General features: G+C 43.5%; 1 protein-coding gene across 9 annotated transcripts in view; it reads left to right on the top strand.

Moving 5' to 3' along the window:
• The window catches only part of EHBP1 (EH domain binding protein 1), a 428,910-nt gene that overhangs the window by 351,668 nt on the left and 67,242 nt on the right, over window positions 1-10,000 (top strand). For all 9 annotated transcript variants that reach the window (XM_075596145.1, XM_075596151.1, XM_075596150.1 and 6 more), the window contains one exon: window positions 1,243-1,349. In XM_075596145.1, the coding sequence (XP_075452260.1) occupies window positions 1,243-1,349 (107 nt within the window). The remainder of the gene's footprint in view (window positions 1-1,242; window positions 1,350-10,000) is intronic.

Here is a 10,000-nt window from a genome sequence, read left to right as displayed (position 1 = left end):
ATATTTTTGTCTCCGGAAGCTGCCATTTTCTGGGATAAAAGGTTGTCTCATTCACTGGATTCCTGAGAAGAGTGAGAGAACTTTTATGAGTTCTGCAAGTTAGACACCCTCTTTTGTCATAAAAGATAGGTTTCACTAACCTTATTCACATAGGCTAACAAAAAAATAAAGTATTATTGGATAAGTGGGACATTTGAAGGTGTTTTAACAATTGAGTAAGGAGATACCCATTTGAATTTCATGAACCAATCAGAATGTTCGATAGCTAGAAGTTCCATGATCTAGTGATAAAATAATAGGGCCCATGATCTGCGCCTAATGGAACATGGAACATTCTAGCTGTTTAATCTCACTAAGACCATTTATAATGGTATGACCTGATCGATGGCACTGGGGTGAGATAAGCCAAGCAGCATTGTGTCCTGACAATATTTATATGCATTACACCAAGGGTGGCCTACTCCAGTTATCAAGGGCCACCAGCAGGCCAGGTATTAGGGATATTCCTGCTTCAGCACAGGTGGCTCAATCGACGAATGAGCCACTGATTGAGCCACCTGTGCTGAATTAGGCATATCCTTAACCTGGCCTGTTGGTGGCCCTTGAGGACTGGAGTTGGCCACTCCTAGAGTACACCATCTGGAATTCCCATCCAGCATTATGCATCTTCTGTGTAATGGAAATAATTGTTTAAAAGAAGATTTTTTTCCAATGCTGTTTTCTTGTTTTTAGAGGTAATCTTACCTTTACCTCTCTAAAATTACCAATGTTCTTCTATAATCACTTAACACTCTCCTTGTGTCAGTGTGCATACTATACAAAGTGTAACATTCAACAACCACAAAAAAGGGGGTAGTGAGGCATCCGCATAGCAGCTTTATCCTGACATCTACTTTTTCCTCTCCCCTTTCATGGACTTCAAGCAACAAGCACAGGGGTAAACCTAGACGCTTGTCAGTCCAACTAATGATACTAAAATCTGTCTGTGCTAATGATGTAGAGAAGAGATGTGTGCAAACAGCCTTGATATATATATATATATATATATATATATATATATATATATATATATATATATATATCATTATTCATGCGAGACTAGATTCACTGTTAAGACCTTTGCTGCCACGAATTCCTTAACACATAGATTTGCGGTCAGTGTTGTATGCCCATCAGTTGCCTATTTCGAACCACAATTTAACTTGCTTCTCCTCCCTCCCCCTATTTCTTTTTTTTTTTAAGAGATGAAAAGGCAGAGATCACTGCATGAGGACGCCAGAAGAGGGAACGAAGAAGCGCCAGTGATAACCGAAACCCAGAGGAAACCTTCAGAAGATGAAGTGCTAAATGTATTTTATTTTCCTCTTTTCCCCTTCTTATTTTCTGATTTGCTGATAATTCTACACTGCATGGGAAAAGAATGGGGCTTTTATTGGTTTGAAATGAGATGTTGCCTCTTTTTTTTATTTTTGGAGATGTCGATCTCCAGTGCATTCAAAGCACTTGGAAAGGGGCATAGTGCTGAATTAGTCTGCAGTGCGGTGATAATTGACAGATAAAAAAAAAGAGAGAAAAATTGAATTTCTCCCATTTGCAGGGTCCCCCATCTTCTTTGAGGCGTTTCCATCGAGGGCACTTCCCATAAAGAGATCCCAGTATTGATTTAGCAGGCAGGATTTTAATTATTACAATAGCAGATACCGCAGTGCTGCAGTTAGTGGGACAAGTCACAGGAGACCTGCTAGAATTTCCAAGCCAGCCCATTTTGTTGGCTCGGGTTAATGGGTGTTCAACCTTTCCATTATCCAGATCAGCCGTGAATTACCAGCTGAATGATGTTTGCATTAATATAATATATATGGTAATTTCTTCACTTAATTAACGGGGAGGTTCAGCTCAGTAGGAGTATGGGCTGATCATGTGTAAAATTGATTTGCGAAGGAAATATTTAATAGACCGCGGGGAGAAGGCTGCTTTTGATGGACAGCTGTGGGGACAGAGGGAGGAAGAACAAGCTTTTTAACCTGTGTATTTCTCAGCAAGCATAGCCAGAGTTTGACAGTGGCCGTCCACCATGTATAATTTGACAAATTACCTTCCTTGTTTTTTTTCCTTCTGTATCAATGGTGGAGATTGCTACAGACGGCATCATGAAGGGGCCTTTATATTTCATGTAGAGAAGGAAACGCCATCAGGTTTTCACAAATGACTTCTTTAACCTCTTTGGTGCTGACAGGGCCAGCATAAAGTTGGCAACCTCCAAGGAAATGAATCTGCGAGATGTGAGGGTCTTGGACCCAAACATTACATTTTGTTGGAGAAGAAGTGCCATATATCTGTGAGACCCTACTAAAGTCTGAGAGAAAGGTAATCAGTGAGGTGCACGCCAGACCCGTGAGGCTCGCACGCCAGACACGTGAGGCTGGCACGCCAGACCCGTGAGGGACCCGTGAGGCTGGCACGCCAGACCCGTGAGGGACCCGTGAGGCTGGCACGCCAGACCCGTGAGGGACCCGTGAGGCTGGCACGCCAGACCCGTGAGGCTGGCAAGCCAGACCCGTGAGGGACCCGTGAGGCTGGCACACCAGACCCGTGAGGCTGGCACGCCAGACCCGTGAGGCTGGCACGCCAGACCCGTGAGGGACCCGTGAGGCTGGCACGCCAGACCCGTGAGGCTGGCACGCCAGACCCGTGAGGCTGGCACGCCAGACCCGTGAGGCTGGCACGCCAGACCCGTGAGGCTGGCACGCCAGACCCGTGAGGCTGGCACGCCAGACCCGTGAGGCTGGCACGCCAGACCCGTGAGGCTGGCACGCCAGACCCGTGAGGGACCTGTGAGGCTGGCACGCCAGACACGTGAGGCTCGCCCGCCGCACGCCAGACACGTGAGGTTCGCACGCCAGACCCGTGAGGGACCCGTGAGACTCGCACGCCAGACCCGTGAGGCTGGCACGCCAGACCCGTGAGGGACCCGTGAGGCTGGCACGCCAGACCCGTGAGGCTGGCACGCCAGACCCGTGAGGGACCCGTGAGGCTGGCACGCCAGACCCGTGAGGCTGGCACGCCAGACCCGTGAGGCTGGCACGCCAGACCCGTGAGGCTGGCACGCCAGACCCGTGAGGCTGGCACGCCAGACCCGTGAGGCTGGCACGCCAGACCCGTGAGGGACTCGTGAGGCTGGCACGCCAGACCCGTGAGGCTGGCACGCCAGACCCGTGAGGGACCCGTGAGGCTGGCACGCCAGACCCGTGAGGGACCCGTGAGGCTGGCACGCCAGACCCGTGAGGGACCCGTCAGACCCGTGAGGCTGGCACACCAGACCCGTGAGGCTGGCACACCAGACCCGTGAGGGACCCGTGAGGCTGGCACGCCAGACCCGTGAGGGACCCGTGAGACTCGCACGCCAGACCCGTGAGGCTGGCACGCCAGACCCGTGAGGCTGGCACGCCAGACCCGTGAGGGACCCGTGAGACTCGCACGGGTTTACCTGCATTGTATTGTATTACGTACCCCGCATGCACTGACCAACCTCTTGAAAAACAAGACCAAACCATATAATTTATTTAAAACTGGCTTTATTTACTTATTTATTTCACAACCGTATCGTTCAAATGTATTTAATAGAAAGCAAAATGACTGAGAAAAGCAAACCTTCTATACACTTCTACAAGCATATAAGCCTATAGCGCTACTGTGGACTGCACCGTATTAAACAGAAAAGATAGAATGACAGCAGAAAGCATACAAGGCCTATTACATGATGGCTTAAACAGAAACATGCATTTATTGTAGTTTCAATTTATCGTACTATTAATATAAGTAGATATGCAGTTGCTTTACAAATGATATAATATGTAATATTCTATTTTAGCTTTATATAGGGGCTCAAATTCTGCAACTACTCAGGAACGCAAATGATTTATATAGGCATGTTCACTTCTAAGGCCTCGTTTATAGTGCCGGCGACGCGACCGATGCCGTCGCCACTGGCGAAAGTTGAACTTTAGTTTTAAGCGACGTTGATGGCGACAAGGCCAGTGACGACACCAAGGAGGAAGGCAGCGCTCTGTGATTGGTTTAGAGACAGTCACATGTGGCGACTGTCTCTTAAAAAAATCAAATTTCACTGGCATCCAAATTTTTGGTCGCTCTGTCGCGTTTATTATAAGCGCATGCGACGGATTCAATGGATTTGTTTTTTTGAGCGACGTCGCGTCGCCAGGCACTATAAGCGCAGCCTTAAGTCCTTATGTATTAATGGCAGTTTGTAACTTGCTGTCAGTGAATGCATATAAATCATTTGTAATATTTTGTTCTGTGCATCTTTAAGTGTAATGTTGCAGTCTCTGGGCTCTCCTTTCCTCTAGGTCTGATCTTGTAATAACCCATTAGTTCAGATTTGTGGAGTTAGATGTGACGGAACCATTTAAAGAGTCTTGTGCAGACTTATATTTATTATATGCTGACACCATACAATCTTCAACACTACAGTTCTAGGTAATTGTGGGCTTAAAATTAGGTTAGATTAGGTCACGTGTGTGTGTGTGTGTGTGTGTGTGTGTGTGTGTGTGTGTGTGTGTGTGTGTGTGTGTGTGTGTGTGTGTGTGTATGTATGTATGTATGTATGTAGAAGTATCGGTACCATATTAGCCGAGCTTAATAATCAAAAATGAATAGACGATACCGTTCTGTGGCTAATCAAATGCTTTTATTTGTGCGAGCTTTATTCATTGTAACACCGCCGGAAGAAGAGATCAGAGATCTCGAAAGCTCGCACAAATAAAAACATTTCGTTAGCCACAGAACTATATCATCTATTAGTTTTTGATTTTATAAATATATACACGTACGTACTGTGTGTGTGTATATGTATATGTGTATATATATATATATACATACAGTACATACACACACACACACACACACACACACACACACACACACACACACACACACACACACACACACACACACACACACAATTTTCAGATTTAATGTCGATCAACGTTTTGGGCTTTTTTGGGACCTTTGTCAAGATACAAAAGCACAAGTGGAGACTGAATATATATATACCCCATACAAGACACCTAGAAAAGAGAGTGCAGATGTGTGCCGCTGTACAATTTGCCGCACTTCGGCCGCCGGTGTTCCCAGTCTCGTGAAGCGGTGGCCACGGTACTAGGCATGCCGGGCGGCAGAAGTGCGGTGAATTGCGGTCTAAATGTCTGCAAAACATTTTTGGCCGCAGCTAAATGTCTGCAAAACATTTTTGGCCGCAGCTAAATGTCTGCAAAAGTCCCTTTCCGGGATAAATGAGGCTGATTTGACACCTAGAAAAAAAATCTGATAAGTATAAACAGATTTTTAAACTTCTGTAATTTGAACGGTAAAGAAATGGCGTTACGATGTTTGACTAATGATCTTATTACTAAAAGACATGGTATGGTCTTCAACGTTTCTTTATTGGCTTTGGACTTTTAATTAAGCTGCCATCATTAGTCAAACAGATAGACATGGTTAGCTGATTCATACCGATTCATATTCATTTTTCACAAGATTGCAATAAGTAGACGGTTACTTTAAGTGTTATTGAATCTTTCTAAGGAAGCTAATTGCACTTATAAGTTATTAAAAGCAAAATATATTTTTAGCCGCTAGGTTGAACTGCCCTTTTGAAGCAGCAGTCCAAGCAGTAGTTTTATTTTAACATTTTTAATTTTTCCCATTAATATGTGCATCAATACAATCCACGCAATGATAAGTAATTAGCTAAGTTGCCAATCGATCTGTTCTCCTGTGATCGATCGGCGAAGATTCAGTTCGGGGGTTCACTAAATGGCTGTCAGTGCAGCAGAAGAGGACCAAAGATGCAAAGTTCTGTGGGGAAGATCCTGTGACCAGGCAGTCACTAGCTATAATTGGTGCACTGCTAGAGAGAGGGCAAGGCTCACAAAGATGTGTGCCAGAGCCTGTTTCAGAAGAGGAAGGGGATGTGACTTTGTAAATGGTTGCTATAGAAACAAAAAAATGCTTGTTTAAAAAAAATGCTACAAGTATTTTCTCATAGTACATAACTGATTTATTAAAAAAAACACATGTAGGATATTGCTTGGTCTGCAGCTTTAAGACACACTCTCAAAATACTGACATTGTAATCCACCAAGGGGGGAGCCATCTTTCTATAAAATTACACTAATCAGATAACGTTTAGACCAGGGGTGGCCAACTCCAGTCCTTGAGGGTCACCAACAGGTCAGGTTTTCGGGATATCCTTGCTTCAGCACAGGTGGCTAAATCAGTGGCTCAGTCATTATGATTGAGCCACCTGTGCGGAAGCCGAGAGATCCTGAAAACCTGACCTGCTGGTGGCCCCCAAGGACTGGAGTTTGCCACCCCTGGTTTAGACCATCCTACCTACATTTTACTTTCTGGTAACCCTACTATGGCATTTCAAAACGATGTCCATTATTGACTTGATATTACTTATATGAATACATGTATTTCATTTACTAAAACAAGCTCCTCCTCGAAGGCCTGCTATTGATCATAAATCCAATGCTCACCCCCTAGGACATCCAATAATCCCTGCTACAGGGTTTCTCTTTCAACCCATTTCCCAATATTTGGATTTGCAGCCTGGTGTACAGATGCTACCCACTTAACTAAGAAATACAACGTCTCCATTACAGACGCTGCATTCTCTTACCAATTGCAACCGTGAATGTGTCCAGCCTCTATATCCCACAAAGTTGGCATTGAATCTTTGAGAACATGTCTTTTCCATAATTCACATTACGTTGCCTCCCAGTTGAATTCTTTCCCTCCCCTTTGGACCTTTGCCTGACTCGGAACTTCTTCAGGTTTAAAAATCGGTGTTACCTACAGTCTTCTGGGACTGCTATGAGGTCGAACATATTGTATGTGATACCATTATGCATTTTCTTTTAAATGGAACACTTTTTGACTAATTCCTTGGTTAAGAACTCTATTATCTTTGATCAGCAAGGTGATGCTAATGGGATGTAATGTGTGGTGTGCCATATTAATGCTTTTCAATCCCCATTAAACTGACTCGGGACGAATGACCAATACATTAGTCATTTTCTCAATGTAACTATCGTTCACCTACTGTATGCACTGTAGCAGCCTGGGGACTAGTATATAAAAAACACTGACTGAAATACATTATTTGCTACCAGCTTGCACCCTCCGGCACTGAAACAGGACCTCCTATTTTTTCTTCTTCTTCAAATTTTGAGGGTATACAGACTGGTGACCCAACTCATTTTTAAAGTGGGATTCTTTCCATGGCGGAGTGCGTCTTAGAACGCAGCTACAGTAGTCGTGAAGTGAAGCAGAGCATGGACCTAGCATATGCGCTTCGATCTGAGTATAGAACTTCAGCTCCAGGTGATCTACCAAAGATGGATTATTTTGCCATAGATTGGGAGTGGACTCTTCCATAACCCCACCTTCCATGGCACTCTAACCTCCATTCTCCGTCTCTTCAATGCTATGTCTTTCCTGCAGAGAGCATGGTGCTAATTCGTTCCAGCTACGTGCAACACAGATTTGTAATTCTTCCCTACAGCACGACGCTAATTCTTTCTTGACTTTGACTATACAATGACCAAGAATTTTGGACCTTCTCAAAAAAATGGACTACCCCTGCCATAAATGTTTCCATGTTGCATTTCTAGATCTCTATTTTTTCGCATTATCGTTCAGGCCACTTCTGCTATTTACGTGAGTAGTCTAGCAATTGACCTGAAGGGTACGGCGACACTCCTCTGTCCACACTTTACTAAGCCTCTTGTTTAGGGTATATGTATGTATGTATATATATATGTATGTATATATATATACACACACACACACACACACACACACACACACACACACCCTCTTTGAATTCTATGGTTTTAGATATCAGGACATAATAATAATCATCTGCTCCTTAGCAGGTCTTAAAATTAGGTAAATACAACCTCAGATGAACAAGAACACATGACATATTACACCGTGTCATGATTTATTTAACAAAAATAAAGCCAAAATGGCGGAGCTATGTGTAAAAACATCCCATGACATTTTACACCGTGTCATGATTTGTTTAACAAAAATAAAACCAAAATGGAGAAGCCATGTGTGAAAAACTAAGTACACCCTTACTGCTTCCATAGGAATTAAGATGCTAAGTAGCAGACAGGTGCTGCTAATCAAATGCCCTTGATTAATTGATCATCAGCAAGTGTGACCACCTCTATAAAAGCCGAAGTTTTAGCAGTTTGCTGGTCTGGAGCATTCAGGTGTGTGTTAACACAATGCCAATTGTTGCTGCCCATCAATCTGGGAAGGGTTATAATGCCATTTCCAAACAATTTATAGTCCATCATTCTACAGTGAGAAAGATTATTCAAAAGTGGAAAACATTCAACACAGTTGCCAATCTTCCCAGGAGTGGACGTCCCAGCAAATTGACCCCACGGTCAGACCGTGCAATGCTCAGAGAAATTGCGAAAAACCCAAGAGTTACATCTCAGACTCTACAGGCCTCAGTTAGCATGTTTAAATGTTAAAGTTCTTGACTGTACAATTAGAAAAAGACTGAACAAGTATGGTTTGTTTGGAAGGGTTTCCAGGAGAAAGCCTCTTCTCTCTAAAAAGAACATGGCAGCACGACTTAGGTTTGCAAAGTTGCATCTGAACAAACCACAAGACTTCTGGAACAATGTCCTTTGGACAGACGAGACCAAAGTGGAGATGTATGGCCATAATGCACAGCGCCACGTTTGGCGAAAACCAAACACATATCAGCACAAACACCTCATACCAACTGTCAAGCACGATGGAGCAGGGGTGATGATCTGGGCTTGTTCTGCAGCCACAGGACCTGGGAACCTTGCAGTCATTGAGTCGACCATGAACTCCTCTGTATACCAAAGTATTCTTGAGTCAAATGTGAGGCCATCTGTCCGACAGCTAAAGCTTGGCCGAAATTGGGTCATGCAACAGGACAATGACCCCAAGCACACCAGCAAATCTACAACAGAAGGGCTGAAAAAGAAAAGAATCAAGGTGTTGCAATGGCCCAGTCAAAGTCCAGACCTCAACCCAATTGAAATGCTGTGGCGGGACCTTAAGAGCTGTGCATAAAAAAATGCCCACAAACCTCAATGAACTGAAGCAACGTTGTAAAGAAGAGTGGGCCAAAATTCCTCCACAACGATGTGAGAGACTGATAGTCATACAGAAAACGATTACTTCAAGTTATTGCTGCTAACGGTGGTTCTACAAGCTATTGAATCATAAGGTGTACTTAGTTTTTCACACATGGCTTCTCCATTTTGGCTTTATTTTTGTTAAATAAATCATGATGGTGTAATATGTCATGTGTTGTTGTTCATCTGAGGTTATTACCTAATTTTAAGACCTACTAAGGAACAGATGATTGTTATTATGTCCTGATATGTAAAACCATGGAATTCAAAGAGGGTGTACTTTCTTTTTCACACGTGTGTGTGTGTGTGTGTGTGTGTATATATTATTTTTTTAAAAATTATTTTTAATTCTCATGTCCCTATTTGGGCTTTTTATTTCCGAGACCTGAAACATGACTCCATGTTCTCTTGTGTGCCTGTATTTTGTTCCTGTGGGTGCATATATATATATATATATATATATATATATATATATATATATATAATCGCCCGAAGAACAGATCTGTGTATCTCGAAAGCTCGCGCAAATAAAAGCATTTCGTTGGCCACAGAACGGTATTGACTGTTTATGAATATATATATATATATTAGGTGTGTGTATAGAGGGGGGCTGCACAGTCTTTGTGTGTGTGTATAGGGGCCTGCATAGTGTGCTTGTGTGTACATAGAGGGGGGCTGCAGAGTTTGTGTGTATAGAGGGGGGACTTTAGTGTATTTACCATTTCAGTTTAATAAACAAGTACAGTAAAAGCACAAGAAAATGTACTATGTTATCAATA

Source organism: Ascaphus truei, chromosome 4 (genome assembly GCF_040206685.1).
Source record: "Ascaphus truei isolate aAscTru1 chromosome 4, aAscTru1.hap1, whole genome shotgun sequence".
Taxonomy (NCBI): Eukaryota; Metazoa; Chordata; class Amphibia; order Anura; family Ascaphidae; genus Ascaphus; species Ascaphus truei.
This window is presented reverse-complemented; position numbering and strand designations above follow the sequence as displayed.